This window comes from Balaenoptera musculus, chromosome 14 (assembly GCF_009873245.2).
Source record: "Balaenoptera musculus isolate JJ_BM4_2016_0621 chromosome 14, mBalMus1.pri.v3, whole genome shotgun sequence".
In the NCBI taxonomy this organism is placed as follows: Eukaryota; Metazoa; Chordata; class Mammalia; order Artiodactyla; family Balaenopteridae; genus Balaenoptera; species Balaenoptera musculus.
In genome coordinates, this window is record NC_045798.1 from 6,693,672 (window position 1) to 6,710,226 (window position 16,555).

The window sequence follows — 16,555 nt, forward strand, 5'->3', positions numbered from 1 at the left end:
CTGTTAAATGACATCCTCCCAGAAAAACAAACACAGCAGCCAGCAATGGAATGGCCCTAATTGTACTAATTGTTTTAGAGGAGCTGTAAGGGGCTCTAGTCTATCTCCCAGTGTGATGAATTATCAGATGAGTAGACCAAAACCTCAAGAGATAACTCATGGGGGGGAAGCAGGGATGCGAATGTAGAAGCCAGTGCTCTCACGGTGGTGGGGGACTCCAGAAGAAGGAATCCCATTTGCTGCCCATGGGGAACCACCTGGCACCTTCACACGAGCTTCTGAAAATTAGAGGGGCAAGGGTCAGGGTGAACTGGGGAGAACGTGAAGGGCACAGGCCTGAAGCCTCGACGACTTGCAGTAGGAGAGGCACGCTAAGGCCTGCACAGGCCCAGAAGTCACATCACATGAGCCCAGATCTCACAACCTACTTCTTGTTAGTCTCTGTTCAATACCATCTGTCTTACATTTTATTTTTTTCTAATATATTCTTTTTTTTTTTAAATTTATTTATTTTTATTTTTGGCTGCGTTGGGTCTTCGTTGCTGCACGCGGGCTTTCTCTAGTTACAGCGAGTGGGGGCTACTCTTCATTGCAGTGCAGAGGCTTCTCATTGTGGTGGCTTCTCTTGTTGCAGAGCACGGGCTCTAGGCGTGCGGGCTTCAGTAGTTGTGGCACGCGGGCTCAGTAGTTGTGGCTTGCGGTCTCTAGAGCGCAGGCTCAGTAGTTGTGGCGCACGGGCTTAGTTGCTCCACAGTATGTGGGATCTTCCCGGACCAGGGCTCGAACCCGTGTTCCCTGCAGTGGCAGGCGGATTCTTTACCACTGCACCACCAGGGAAGCCCTGTCTTACATTTTAAAAGAAAACTGAATTCCAGTTAAAATTTATCACAGATAACCTGTTACTGAGAATTAACCATAATACGGTCCTTTGCTTTTCATTCCACGGTTTTGAGAAGAAAGGCAGAAAAGCACTAGACAATATAAAGTAAGTGAATAAGCAGTCTCTGAGGTTAGTGACCTAAAACCGCTTCTTCAGAAACGAGTTACCTGCATTTCGAGCACTTGTTTAAGAGGCGGTGCAGGAGGACTGGTCTCTCCCTCAGGGAGGGGAATATCAGCTCTATTAATTTCCTGCACCAAATATGCTGTGGAAATAAAAGTTAAACAAATTAGACTCAAAAACTTACTACAGGACATTTCAGTGAGAACATTTTACATCCCAACCTTTCCCAGGTCATCTAAAAACTAATGTCTAAATGCATAAAATCTTGCCTGTCCCAACTGACTGATAGGATGACTTTTGCAGCCTTGCTTCCAAAGATCTGCAAAATAATTCTGCCTAGAGAGAGCAGCGTGCAGTGACAAAACAAACAGTAGCCTGGATACACATTTTCTGAAATTCCCCACGTCCTTCATTTCTAAAACTCTAGTTAAAGAACTTTGGAGTCATAGCTGCCTCTGCACCTGTAAAGGAAGCAGAAGGTTAAGGACACACTTGGAAGTGCAGGAATAATCCAATGATGGACCTATAATCGTCCCCACCAGAGACATCAGTGCAACCTCCCGGCAGACGCCATTGGGAGGAAATACACATCCATCAGGAAAAACACATCCTCTATCAGTCTCCTCTATAAGGAGGAGACCACAGGGCAGAAAGCCAGGTTCTCCTGAGTCCCCAGTTAGCCGTGATGTTTTAACTTAGAGCAACTTCCACTGCCTTCTCTACTTACATTAAAAACTAGATTCATGAAACTAATAATGAACCACCCAAAAAAAACTTAATTTCTTTAGTTTACATTTTCAATTCCATGAAGCGTTCTTTTCCTTAGGATAAAAGTCATAATACCTGGTAAAGTCATTACCAGATATAATATTTTGGAGAAGTGTTAACTAGTTATTTTATTAGAAAGAGAGAGAGAGAAAGAGAAAGAGAAAGAAAGAAAGAAAGGGAGAGAGAGAGAAAGAGAAAGAGGAAGGGAGGAGGGAGGAAGAAAAGCAATGATGTCTTACCCATAAGATAGCAAAGGAAGCATGGGGTTTAAGAGCTTTCTGGAAATGGATGTAAATTTTTTTAACCTTTTTTTTATACCTAAATTTACTTGAGAGTTCATTTTCTTTTTAAGTCTGCATTCTTTTTAAAACAGTCTAAGCTACAGGAAGTCCTGGACACGTCTAATGTGTTGTGACTCCTGCCCTGCCTTTGAAAACTCATTCCAAATATACGACCTGTCCAATGACTTATATATATGGCAAGGATGGGAATGTGGTATCACCCTACCCTACATGATCCACACAAATAACCGCGACCTCAAACAATATGCAGAGGACTAGACTTCAGATGACTAACAGGTTTCTTTCGATCTTAAAAATCCCCAATTAAAAAAAATAAAATCCACAATAATTAACTGCTATTAGAAATCATTCCAAAAGTCATCTTCTCTCCCCTCCTCAACACCCTCACCCCCAGGTTTTTCTGTTCATCCCTCTAAAAACAAATTTGGTACTTTAGACAATTACTGGCATCGTTCTCCCCTCTCTACTTCAGTCAGAATTTCAAGGTTTGAATTGATAAACACTGTTTTATTTTAGGCTAAGACGTTAAAGGTTTTACGGCTGAGTTTTAATGGTTAACAGTCAGAGAACACTGATCTCTGTAAAGGAAGCCCTGAAAAAAAGGAAATTATCAACCAATGTCTCTGCCATTTCCTACCTCCCCTGTTCTCTGGTATAATTTTAAGTAATATATTAATGTGTATACAATGTTTTTAAGTTACAATAAATTACAAGGGATTGGCTAAATAAATTATAGCACATTAATACCACAAAATACTATGCAGCCATTATAAACAATGATGAGTCAATCTGTTTATTGACATGAAAAGATGTTAAAGTACCATCAAATGAGAAACAAAGCTAATAACAAAATAACCTGACCATTATGTATGTAAATCCTTACTTTTATAGATGAACAGTAAAAAAATATATAAACCTACATAATAGTGAATACATGAATGGTGAGAATATGGACGACTTCTTTTTTCCTTTCTACTTGTCTAGATTTTCTAATTTTTCTAAAGTGAACAAAGTTTACTTATATAACAATAACTATTTAAGTTATTAAAATAAACTTACCCAATATTCGCTCTAGTTCTTCACACCTCTTCACCTCACCAACAAATTTTCTTTGGAAAGAACTTACATTCTGGTTCAGCTGAGAAAAAGATGAAAATTTTGCTTTGAATTTTCTACAATTTAAAAATAAATTCGATTTTATAAATAAAATATGATAGTCAAGGGTTTGGGGGGAAGCACATCCTCGTATACTACTGAATAGGAGTATAAACTGACACATCTTTTCTGGAAAGCGATTTGGCAACTGTTACCAAAAAAAAAGCCTGAAAAATATCCTCTGGCCCAGAAATATCCCGTGAAGAAATTCAACCTAAAGGAACAAACTATGGATACGGACAAAAATTTATCTAAAAGAGCATCAACCTCAGGGATAGAGAAAAAATGATTAACAGTGGAAAACTGGTTAAAGAAATCATAGTCTATACCCACACCGTGGAACACTACTCAGCAGTAAAAAGGAACAAACTGACACATCAACATCACAGAGGATGTACAGAAACATGATGTAAATGAAAGACACAGAAGACCACATATTGTGTGACTCCATTTCTATGGAATGTCCAAGAAAGGAAAACCTAGAGGCAGAAAGTAGGTTAGTGATTGTCTGGGTCTTGGGGTAGGGAGGGGGATGACCTGTAAATGAGCATAAGGGACCTTATTGGGATGATGTGACTGACGGTCTAAAACTGGATTGTGGCAATGGACGCGCTACTCAGAAAATTTTCTAAAAACCAACGAATTGTACACTTGAAATGGGTGAATTGTATAATACACATCAATAAAGTTGTATAAAAATTATGGTTCAGTAATATAACTGATTACTATGCACTTATTAAAAATTATGTTTTAAATGATGAGGTATTTGATTATATTAAGAAATTATTATTAAAATTTTTAGGTATGATAATGGTATTGTGGTTACGATTTTTTTTAGGGTCCTTACCTTTTAGAGATACTTATTGAAATATTTATGAGTGAAATTATACATCTGGGATTTGCTTCAAAATGATCTTGTCTGATGGGTGGGTTTTGGGGGGTTTTTTTTGGACCACACGGCTTTTGAGATCTTAGTTCCCCAACCAGGGCTCAAACCTGGACCTGGGAGTGAAAGCGCCAAGTCTTAACCACTGGACCTCCAGGGAAGTCCCGCCATTGGTTTATAATATGGGTCCACAGAAGTTCACTGTTCCCATATACTCTCTCCTTTACTTAACATCTTATCAGGACTTCCCTGGTGGCGCAGTGGTTAAGAATCCTCCTGCCAATGCAGGGGACACGGGTTCGAGCCCTTGTCCGGCAAGATCCCACATGCCGCGGAGCAACTAAACCCGTGTGCCACAACTACTGAGCCTGCGCTCTAGAGCCCACGAGCCACAACTACTGAGCCCCTGTGCCACAACTACTGAAGCCCACGCACCTAGAGCCCGTGCTCTGCAACAAGAGAAGCCACCGCAAAGAGAAGCCCACGCACCTAGAGCCCGTGCTCCGCAACAAGAGAAGCCAGCGCGATAAGAAGCCCGCGCACCACAACGAAGAGTAGTCCCCGTTCACTGCAACTAGAGAAAGTCCGCGCGCAGCAACAAAGACCCAACGCAGCCAAAAAATAAAGAAATTTATTAAAACAAACAAACAAATCTTACCATATAAAGCTTAAAGCCATAAAAAAATTGTAAAACAATATTTAATAAAATGCGGAAATTAGTCATACATGATTTGTGTGTGAAAAGACTAAAGATATTATCAGTGTGGCTCCAATTATCTAAAAATACCTATGTACATACATTTTAAAATATTATTAGAAGGCTTCCCCGGTGGCACAGTGGTTAAGAATCTGCCTGCCAATGCAGGGGACACGGGTTCAAGCCCTGGTCCGGGAAGATCCCACATGCCTTGGAGCAACTAAGCCCGTGCGCCACAACTACTGAGCCTGTGCCCTAGAGCCTTCGAGCCACAGCTACTGAAGCCCGTGCGCCTCTAGCCCGTGCCCCGCAACAAGAGAAGCCACTGCAATGAGAAGCCCACGCACAGTAACGAAGACCTAACGCAGCCAAAAATAAATAAATTTATTAAAATAATAATAATATTATTATTATTATTAGAAAAATAATGTTTGATTGGACAATATGAACCAAAAAGGTAAAGTGTTTGTTTCTAGGTAATGGGATCATGGAAATTAGTATCTCATGTTTCCCTAATTTCCCACAATGGACGTATATTACTTTCACAATTTTTTAAATTACAGTAATCATTCACGTTGAAAGGCGTTTGGGGCAAGAATTCTACCTTTACTCCGTGCAGTGTTATACTGGGCACTCCCAAAAAGGAGAATTAGAAACAGCTTGGCATGAAGCTGCTTGAACAACCTGAGAATGTCTACCCCAAAGGCTTGGTTCTTGTTCAGTTTTTGGAAAATTTTTTTTAAAGAGTTAACCAGAAGAAAGATAAAAATTTGAATTTCACTTGTTTGTCACATTCGCATTCATTTCTGGAAGTAATATTAATCTGAAGTAGTAACCACTTTCGAGTTCCTAATGATTCAGACACAATCTATCTCAACAGAACTAAGAATGAGCAGAGGAAGCTACCCATCAAAAGCTGTCTATTAATGACATGACTTCTCAGTTTCACTCTCTTTTCCGTGAATATCAAACACTAACTCAAATTGGACACTATGGTTCCACATATAGAATCTTCACGAAGAGGCAAATTTCTGTGGCAACAACACACACGATTGGATCTGACATCCGCCGTCACCATCTTACACAGTATGTTAACTGTTTTTTTCCGTTGCGTGGTTTCTTTTATAAAGTTTTGCTTTCTATTTTCTTTTTAGGGAGGCAACAGCACCCTTAATTCCAGGCTAACGCCATGAAGTACATTTTTTTAAATTATTTATTTATTTATTTTTGGCTGCGTTGGGTCTTCGTTGCTGTACGTGGGCTTCTCATTGTGGTGGCTTCTCTTGTTGCAGAGCACGGGCTCTAGGCGCGCGGGCTTCAGTAGTTGCGGCACGCAGGCTCAGTAGTTGTGGCTCGCAGGCTCTAGAGCATGGGCTCAGTAGTTGTGGTGCACGGGCTTAGTTGCTCCGCGGCATGTGGGATCTTCCCAGACCAGGGATCGAACCTGTGTCCCCTGCATTGGCAGGCAGATTCTTATCCACTGCGCCACCAGGGAAGCCCTATGAAGTACATTTTAATGCAGATTCATTTGTAACACTAACATTTAACCTAGAAAAACCAGTAGAGGCTGCCTGGTGGTTTTGACCGGTATCCACGCCATCGATCTTCCCACTCCAGCAGCTAACGGACAAAAGGTGAACGCTGTCCTCAAATTCCAGACCCTTAGAAAAGTGAGATGGACTTGCCCTTCACTGAGTCCTACTGGTGAGTTAAATAACCTTTCTTTTCCAGGTCTTTTCTTTGGCTGTCACTACAGAAACCCCTGCCCTGCCTCCTTTCCCTTAGAAGGATCACTAAAAGGAAAGGCGGAAACTCTCCAGCCTCTGCAAATCAGAAAAGACAGACGTCAGGAAGAAATTCCAGAAGAGAGCAGAAAAAGTGTCAGGTGACAGAGCTTTCTGCAAAGAGACACACACACACACACACACACACACACACACACACACACACACGAGCTCTGAAAACCTAGCATCACACAAAGAAGAGCTCATTTTAACATGGCAGCTTTATTTTACTTCTGGAAAAAAATGAACTGCACTTTCTTTTTCTTTCCCCAATTTTCAGTTTAAAAGAATCCCAAGTGTCCTCTACTACCTAATGTAATTGCACTCAGTGAAACTTGCATCTTTTGCGGTAATTAGGGTGTTTGTTCAAACCTCTAAGATTTAAGCTTGATTTAAGCCTCTTGGCCTGAGTACTAACAGGATGGAAGAAATCTACCTGTTATAAAGAAGGAAGCCCATTTCTCTCACAACTGTTTCCTGAATCTTTCAGGTGTTACTTACTCACAGCTCAGCACAGCAGCACCTGCCAGGAAAGTGGGCACCATGTGCTGAAGCCCAAATGGCTCCAGGAACCAGGAAGAGCTGGGCCTTCTCTGCAGCCTTGCCTGACATTCAGGAGTTTCTCTCTGACCTGGCAGTTGCCTTGTGAGGCCAACCCAGGGATCACACCAGACCTTGGGTACGGGTGTTCCCTCTTGAAACTAAGCAGCCCTCAGAAAGACGAAGGGAAACCAGAGGAGATGAAAGCTGGGTCCCAGGAAATACAATGTTCATTCAAGTGAATTCCAGTTCAATTAAGGTCCTGCTTCATAATCTCCCTTTCACACCGCTCTTTTCCTTCATGGCACTTACCACAGTTCATAATCAGAGTGTGTCTCTCCTACATTGTGAGCAACAAAAACACAAGGACTTTGTCCACCCTGCTCACCCCTGAGTCCCCAGCACCAAACTCAGTGTCTGCAACAGAGCAAGCACTCAATCAAAGCTTGTCCATTCATTCCACAAACGCATACTAATGCCCACAAAGTCAGGGACTGTACTCAGGAATCAGGAATGAACAAGGCAGGCGAGGCCCTTACCCCACACTCCGGGGGGGTTGACAGTCCATGGTGGAGACAAACAATAAACAAATGAACAGATATATGAACAAGGGTTTATTACTACTTGCTGGGGAGACAGGTCCCATTCAACAAATTCTGACTGCACTCCAACTCCTTCCTAGGCAGTGCTACGTACGTCATCAGGCATCGGTGAACAAGAACGACAAAAATCCCGCCCCGCAGGAGCTTACACCAAATGCATTCCCAGTTCAGGCTCCTGGCTCTCCCAGTTCCCTCCACCTGGGACCTTGTTCCCCCAGATCTTCCCAGGGCCGGCTCCTGCCCATTCAGGTCTCAGCCCAAGAACACTTCCTCAGAGAGACCACCCCCAACTGAGGCACCATCTCATCACCCCGTTCTGTTTCCTGCATAGCAAACATATTCCTGTTTACGTACTCATTTTCTTAATATTTCTCCCGTTCCCGCTGCCCCGTAAGTTCCAGAAGGGCTGCAAGAGGCCCTATCAGATTTGTTCTCCCGCTTAGCCCAGTGCCTGGCACAGAGTCGGTGCCCCGAAGCATCAGATGGCACGACCCGAGTGGACGAAGACGACGCGGAGCGTTCCTAACTAACCCGGCCTGGGCGGCCGCGGACCACACATTCGACGACCCTGGGCTCGGGCCCCGCTCTGCGGAAGCTCTGGCCGGAAAGTGGACCTCAGCTTCCCCGTCTGGGAAATGGGAGCCCAGGCGCCCACGGAAAGGAGGCCCGAGCGAAAGGCTCGATGCGGGAGCTCCGCGGGCAGCTGCGGCCAGCGTCTCCCGGGCGACACTCACGTCTCGGAACTGGACCAGGCCCTTCTCGCCCAGGGCGCTGAGGCACTCGTAGGCCGTACCGGACTGCAAGAAGAGCTGCGCCAGGCACATGGTCTCGCTCCGGAACAGGGACCCCATGGCTGGCCGGCCCGCGACCCCGCGGGGCCCGACGGGCGGCGGCGGCTCCGGGCCGCGCGGGCCCGCACGGTCAGCCGGGGCGGCCCGGAGCTCGTGCTTCTCCTGCGGCCTGGCCGCAGCCCAGCACCATGGAGCTCCGGGCTGCACCAGCTGCGCCCGGTTCTGCCGCCGGGGCCGCCGCTCCAGGCGCCGCCAGAGCCGCCCTCGAGACCCCGCCCCCTGGCTACAGCCGGTTCCGGTTCCGCCCCCCCTCCCCCGCTCGTGCCCGCCCCTCGCCGGCCGACCAATGGCGCCCGGAGTTGCGGCCGACGGCGGCGCAGGCGGCGGCGCCAAACGGCGCAAACCCGGCGGCAATGCGGCGGTTCAGGGAATCTGTCCGGACTCCGACGAAAAGCTGCCACTCGCTCAGCTGTTCACAGCTTTTTAAAAGGAGTTTTACTGAGTTTACGTGCCATAAAGTTCACCCGACTAGAGTATACAATTTTGTGATATTTAGTAAAGTTACAAAGTTGTGCAGCCATCGTCACGATCAATTTTAGAATATTTCCATCAACCCCAGAAGGATGCCTCCTGCTCGGCTGCAGTCAATCCACTTCCCGTCCCCAAGCTCCGGGCAACAGCTAAACAACTCCTTCTCCATAGAGCTGCCTGTTAGGACATTTCCTATCAACAGAATTACACCCTGCGCGGTGTTTGCAGCTAGCTCCTGCCGCTGGCTTTTCTCTGGGGTCCTGGCCTGTGTGCGGACCAGAAAGCAGGGTCTGATGCCAGGCTGCTCTTGCCTTATACGCTCCTGCACGCAGCAGCTACAGAGATCTCTGACAGGACGAAAATGGGATGTGAGCCTACTGAAAGTCCTCTGGCTTCTCCCACCGCGTTCGGAGTAAAATCCAAACTTCTCACTACGGCCGGCAAGACCCCACCGGCTCTGGCCTCTGTTTTCCACAAGCCCTGGTCTCCACCTGCCTGCCCTGGGCTCCCTTTGCTCCCCTACTCCTTTCTTTCTCTTTCCAGGTCGGTGCGCTTGAACTTGCTGACCCTTCCCCTGTCTCTGCCTAGAATACCCTTCTCCCAGACCTCAAAATTAGCTCCTACAAGTCTCAGCTCAAATGTCCCTGCCTCTGAGGGGCTGTTCCCGACCACTAGCGAAGAGTAGCCCTACCACCCCACTCCACCAGAGTCCTGTTTTATTTTCTGCATAGCACCTACCACTGTCTGACATTACCTTCTTTTATTGCGGGTTTTCCCCCACTGGAATGTAAACTCTGTGGACAAAACAATGTTGCCTGCCATTTCAGTAAACAAAGGATGTTACAGCCATCAAGCCCTCAGCCACTGCAGCCGCCCCCAGTCGTTCACCCTGAGGGGATTCAGAATGGAGAAAAACAGGATACTGACCCTAGATGGTTAAGATGCATATCAAAGGGAAAATTTCCATGACCCCAGGCTCTTGCATCTTCCCATACGTAGAAAAGCACTAAAATCCTTAATTTGTGATGACTGTATTTTTATGATTAGCTGTAATCTTTTGATGTTCAACTACTTGGTTTTTTTTTAAATCAAAAAATCCTGGCTCTTCCCTTACCTCTTCCAAACAGTTCCTCAGCTATCTGAGAGGCTGCCTTCCAGAGCTGTAGTCATCAGTTAAGATCCCCGAATAAAACAGAACTCTCAACTTTCAGGTTGTGGGGTTTTTTGTTTTTTTCAGTCAACAGCTCCACTGGACGAGGGACACTGTCTTGGTATCTCCAGTGCCCAGCACAGTAGCCACTGAATAAATACTTACCAAATGCATATATGAATGTATAAGCTCAGACAAGGCAAAACCATATAGTATGCTCCCCCCCATCCCGTTCTACTGCCAGAGTTTTTCCCTTCTTCAGTACAAAATCACCCTAACAAAGCCCACAAAATCAGGCTAAATTACCTGTCATTTGGAAATTTTTAAGTTAACTTTCCAGAGCTAGTTATACTAACTGCCATAGAAAGACTTTCTGAATCTCTGCAATGAATCAGTTGGGTATTTCGTTTTCTTTGACAAAAGACAATTTCAACTCCTAGTGGGTGTAATCACCTCAACCCACAGAGATCCACATCAAAGAAAGAGGCAGAGGGGGGAGAAATCCAGTGTTTCCAGGTGTGATACAAACAGTGGTACTTGGGGGGAGGAATTTCTTATGTCATTTGTTACATGTTTAATATGAATTAGGAAAAATTAGAACTAGATTTGTAGATTTAGAGGGGAAGGAAGATTTGAAACTCCCCTGGGCAAGAATGTTGAGCGAAGATGAAACAACCAGGAATTCCCTAGCAGTCCAGTGGTTGGGAATCTGTGCTTTCACTGCCGAGGGCCTGGGTTCAATCCCTTGTTGGGGAACTAGGATCCCACAAGCCGCACGGTGCGGCCCCCCAAAAAAAAAAACAAAAAACAAAATGCAACAACACAACGTAGGTAGCACCAGGATGTCAGGAGGCACTCAAAATTCAATCAAGCAGAGTGAGAGGGGAGAGACCCGCTTTTCAAAATTCAGTTTATCCACGGTGCACAAAGCCCATGTGAAACGATTACTACGTTTATCTGGCCCACAAAGAAACCTCACTGGAGGTGGCCGTGTGGCCGCTCTTGGGCTGTGGTGGGAGACGTCAGTTCTGCTTCCCTCCCCCTGCTGCCTCGTGCTGTCTGTCCCCCAGGGGGCCCCAAGAGGAATTTCAACTAGGAAAAACTGTCCTTCGTTGAAAGCCAGCTTGTTTTTTAATCTATGGGCCCCATGATTCCTATAGCTAATCATATTTTGGTTTTTTGGCAAACTGAAGATTACATGAGGGACCTGCCTTTGCTAAATGCAAGATCTTTGGCGTACTGTCTCATGGGCTCGTGTTCTCTCCCGGTTCTGTTTACTTACCTAGCCATGTCCCCCTCCCGCAGCCCCCCCATCTTGCCTCATCCATTTTCTTAGACTTTTGCACTAATATACACTTTTAAAGGCTTTAATGCGTTCTTAATCCTGTCTTTGGAACAGTGGGAACTAACCGGTTCCACATAAATATGTTAAAAATTAAAAGACTGACTCTCTGTGGTGCGAATAACATTTGGACCAAAACTCCTATGACTTTCATCATTTGTGAAAAAACTAAAGTTCCTAATAACATTTATTGACACGGTTGACCCTCTCATGCGTCTTGCTCAGTCTGGTATAGCGGTGAGGACGCCCGTTCTGCATTGCTTTGAACGTCTGGATAGCTGTATACGTGAATCAAATTTGCAGAGCACCTAATAAAATCTTCTATAAAAATAAAACATTTCATTTATTAAGATTTTATAGAGCGGCACACGGGAGGACAACAAATCCGTGAAGTAAAAGCTGACAATCTGTAAGAGGTCAGGTGGTAGCTGAGTTCCACGCTTTGCGTATTCCACTCCAGGGGTTACTGAGGAACACAGCTAATACGACGAAGGATGCCAACAGTAAGCTCTTGCCAACACACTGAGAATAAGGCTCCCCTGCAAGACAATGAATCAAATTCAGCAACGTTCCTACTTCTGAACTTTTTGGGTAATTATTTAGGTAGAAATAAGCCAAAGCATAAATAGTGATCCTTTCTAAGTGGCAACATGATCAGTAAGTGTTTTCTTTTTAAAGCTTTGCTATATGTTTTAAGTTTTCTGTGACATTTACACTATTTTTTTAAGTTTTTTAATTGACACAACATAATGATAACCATTTCAGAAATGTGCTTTACCCTACCTTGATAATACTGGGTCAGCGGATATAGAAGTTGCGGCCAACAAACCTCATTTCTGTTACAGTTGTACTCTGTAAAATTGATCTGGAATCTACAAAACATTTTAGGAAGTTACAGTAGCTACAGCAGAGCACATGCTTTTGATGAGAAGCATCAAAACCTAATTAAAGAAATAAACTTTTGATTTTGGAACATATATTTTTCTGCTTCTTACTAATGTCACTTAGGTCAGCAACTGTATTACCTTGTAAGTGGACGGGGTAACTGTGCAGGTATCTTAATAAACTGGACAGATGCACTGATGGGGAAAAGGTTGGCCTCATCCTCACAAGTCAGCCCACACTGGAACTGCCAGGTCACCGAGGAGAACCTGAGAGGGAAAGGTTAAGCAGACAACAAATCCACCGCTCGTTTCCGGTCTGTTAAGAACATCGGGGGACTTTCCTGGTGGTCCAGTGGTTAAGACTTTGCCTTCCAATACAGGGGGTGCAGGTTCGATCCCTGGTCGGGGAGCTAAGATCCCACTTGCCTTGCAGCCAAAACACCAAAACATAAAACAGAAGCAATACTGTAACAAATTCAATAAAGATTTTTTTTAAAAAAAAGAACATCAGGTAACTGACACAACAACAATATGAGCTGAGATTCTCCTAAAGAAGTTTCCCATTCTACTGGTGCTATTTTTTCCCCCTTTGTATTATGTAAATTTTCAAATGCACAGACAAGCAGAGACAGTTGTATAATGAACCCTCATGGCCCTATCACAGGCTGCAACAGCTGCCAGCATTTTGCCAATTCTGTTTCATCTCTCCTCCCCCCTCATCTCATTTCATACTGGTGCTTTTAAAATTCTTTTGTTTTATCACTTGTTTGTCTCAAACAATATTATAATAATAGTAATAACAACAACAATAGTAACAACAGTAGTAGCAGCTAATGATTTTTAAGGGTTTTCCATGTTATTTCTGCCTACCCAGCATCCCTTTGACTTTCTTCTAGTAATTGCACCCCAGTTTTCCCTGGCGGAACTACCCCTTCCCCACTCTCAGTTGAGTGGACGAGAAGGGACCCACCTGAACCTAGGGATGTGCCCATCACCTGCGCCTGGCCAATCAGAGCTATGCCCCTGGCCATAGTAATTGGTTCAGAAAGGAACGCATGACCAAAACTGGACCAATAAAAGTCTTCCCAGAACATTTTTGAGAAAGATGGGGAAAGGAGGCACCCTCCGTCCATTGGACTTGCTAAACTGGAAGAGCTTTTTTTTTTTTTTTTTTCCCCCCCAACCACTGAATCTCTAGGGAATTCCCTGGACTTGCTAAATTGATATAAGCCTGGATTTGCTGGTGTTCATCTTTGCCAGCTCTTGAGGAAAACCTCCCTGAGAATGAAGCCCACCCAAAGAAAAGAGGAACCCAGAGATGAAGGGGGAAAGACCCTTGACCACATGGGAACCACGAACCATGAACTCACTGTGTATGGACTTTTCATAACTTGAACCAATAAACCCCCCTTCTGCTTAAGTCAGTGTCAGTTGGGACCCTGTCACTTAAAGGTGATAAGAGGTCTGACATGTAAAGGTACATCACCATTTTACAGATGATGAAACTGCAGTTCAGAAGAGGTTGAGTAACTGTCCAAGGTCACACAGCTCACCCTGGAATAGCCATGATTTGAACCCACCCATCTGCCACCAAAATCTCTAACCACTGGGCAATATTCCCCGATCAGTATGCCAATGATATTCATGAATTTCAAAATATGCCGAGCACTAAGCAGCCCCTTATTCATCTTTGTACTCCCTGAAATACCTGGCAGACTCCCTTATACGTAGCTTTACGGATACTTGTGAGTGAGAATGAGTTTCCATTACAAACACAGTTTATCCATATTCCATTTATACATGTAATCATTTGCTCATCACTGCAATTTGTAAATAAACCAGTCAGATTCTAAATTAGCATTCCCCTATTCTTCGGAGCGCCCTCAACTTTACTGTCTCTAAACCCCACTTATCCCGGATATGATCATACCTTGTCTCCACGCCAAGTATCTCCTGCTGAGTCATCCCCTCCACGGCGCCAGCATCCGAGAAGAGGATGCGGATATTCAGCTGAGCGGGGACATCCAGGCAGATGCCACTCGCGTTGCTGACAGGGGGGTCTGCACCTGCATCGGGGGCGTCTGCACCTGGAGAAATGTTAAGTTGTGCACATTGGAAAGAATAATTTAATAACAGTTTTCCTACAATTCTGTGATACTCCCAAAATGGGAAATATTATTAGACAGGAATCACAACGAATGAGGCTTTAATCTCTAACAGGCTCTAGTTACATGTCACTCTGTAACTGTGTTACCCCTCGTGTTCAAAATGTTCCCTTGGATGTTAGGTCCGTCACTGGAACTTTAAAATCCCTGACCCACATAATAAAACCCTAAATCATGATCCAGTTCCCAAGCTCCTCATTGAAATCCACCCAGAGTTTTAACAGAAATACAATATACTTGCAGTAAAATGCCATGAGACTTATCCCATGCAGTCACCATTCTAGTAAAAGCTGTATAAGACATTTAAAGTCCATACTAACAACTTTAGTTACTACGGATTAAATAGTTCAAAAGCAATTTCCTGATGTGTTGCCAAAGCAGTAATACAAATGGAAGAGAATAAAACTGAATAAGAGATTAATTTTCATTCATCTTGAAAACTGGTCCTTAGGGGGGAAAAAACAGCAAGGTCAGTTACAGGATGTGGAAGGCAAGTCCTATGGCGCCAAGTCCTATGGCGGCGACTCTGGAGGGGATTTCTTTGTTCCTTCAGGGATTTGGAAGGTTGGCGACACTGTTTCCAGTTTTCTCCTCCTTGATATATGTGTTCAACATCATTTCTCTTCTATCAACCAGGATCAGGATTGATTTTCATCTTAGACACGAAATAGAAGCTTACAGCTTCCCCCTTGAAGGCAACAAAACGCCATCACCTCTGATTTCCCACCTCACCAACTCTGGTTCTCTGCCTTGAAATTTCCCATGCTTTTTACTTCTTAGATGCTTTACTGACCCCTTCCCTCCAACCCTCAGGCACTCCACAGCCCACCTAGCTGGCCTAGAGGTTCACAAGGGGTTGACAAGCCCCGACCTCCGGGTTCTGTTTCCAAATAAGGATCTAACTCTGCGCCTAGTGACTTGAGCACGGACTGGACTGGCAAATCGTGGCCAGCAGGACTCCCTGCCTGAGTCAGAGCGTGGTCAGGGGCACCTCAAGCACACAGACATATTACGTGATCCCTGGCCACCCCAGGGGACAGGGGAGAGGGGGTCATAATGGTCCAGACCCTAATCACAAGGGGTGGGGAAAGAGCACGCACATGTCTGGATGGTCCTCTGTACGAATTCCAGCCTAATGAGCTGATGTGACCTTGGAGGGTGTGGAAGGGGTGAGGACAGGACCCAAGGAGGTCTCCCCCTGCAGCCAGGCAGAGGCGAGGAGCCCAGCAGCAGCCGCAGGGACAGGAGGGGACTTAGAAAAGCAGATACTATGGAGTCAGTTAGCTCTTTCAGGCCCCAAGAGGCAACTCCAGTAATGAGAGCAAAAGAAGCAGCTTTCTTACTTTTTTTGTTTTGTTTTTGGCCACACCTCGTGGCACGTGGGATCTTAGTTCCCCGACCAGGGATCAAACCCGTGTCCCATCCCCAGCACTGGAAGTGCAGAGTCTTAACCACTGGACCACCAGGGAAGTCCCAAGAGAAGAAGCTTTCTTTCTATTCAATGCCTTTACACACTCAAGACTCCCCGAGAAATTGGAGCAACATTACCAGACTTGCTGGCTGAGAGGAGAGGAAGAGGAACCCTGGGTTTTAGCTCCAGCCCAGTCACAACAAACTGTGACCTTAGACCACGTGCGTGAACTAGAGCTCAGTGACTGGCTGGACGTTCTGGATTTGGAGGTGAAATCGGGCCTGTCAGCGCAAAGTCTGTTCCACATGCCACCCGTGCTGCAGCTCCTCCTCCTCGCACACCATCCCCCTGTGGCCCCAACGCTCAGAGCAAATGCCTCTCACCAAAGGCACTGGACTGCCAAGTCTTTTTATCAGGCCTCGGTGACCGTCCTATTACTAGCTCTGCTGCACCTTAACTTCTTTCCTTCTTTTTTAACACCTTTTTTGAGATATACGATATAGTTCACCTATTTAAGTGTACAATTCAACGGTTTTTAATTATA

The 16,555-nt window shown here is 45.1% G+C and overlaps 2 protein-coding genes across 2 annotated transcripts in view; both read right to left on the bottom strand.

The window, feature by feature from the left end:
• ATP6V0A2 (ATPase H+ transporting V0 subunit a2) overlaps positions 1–8,796 on the bottom strand; it is a 35,830-nt gene extending 27,034 nt beyond the window's left edge. Inside the window, exons 1-3 of the mRNA XM_036874705.1 lie at positions 8,472–8,796; positions 3,133–3,211; positions 1,048–1,145 (exon numbers count right to left, since the gene is read on the bottom strand). Coding sequence (XP_036730600.1) covers positions 1,048–1,145; positions 3,133–3,211; positions 8,472–8,588 — 294 coding nt within the window. The 5' untranslated portion in view covers positions 8,589–8,796. The remainder of the gene's footprint in view (positions 1–1,047; positions 1,146–3,132; positions 3,212–8,471) is intronic.
• A 2,764-nt stretch (positions 8,797–11,560) lies between these two features.
• TCTN2 (tectonic family member 2) overlaps positions 11,561–16,555 on the bottom strand; it is a 28,253-nt gene continuing 23,258 nt past the window's right edge. The window contains exons 15-18 of the mRNA XM_036874134.1: positions 14,366–14,522; positions 12,577–12,702; positions 12,335–12,423; positions 11,561–12,090 (exon numbers count right to left, since the gene is read on the bottom strand). Coding sequence (XP_036730029.1) covers positions 11,969–12,090; positions 12,335–12,423; positions 12,577–12,702; positions 14,366–14,522 — 494 coding nt within the window. The 3' untranslated portion in view covers positions 11,561–11,968. The remainder of the gene's footprint in view (positions 12,091–12,334; positions 12,424–12,576; positions 12,703–14,365; positions 14,523–16,555) is intronic.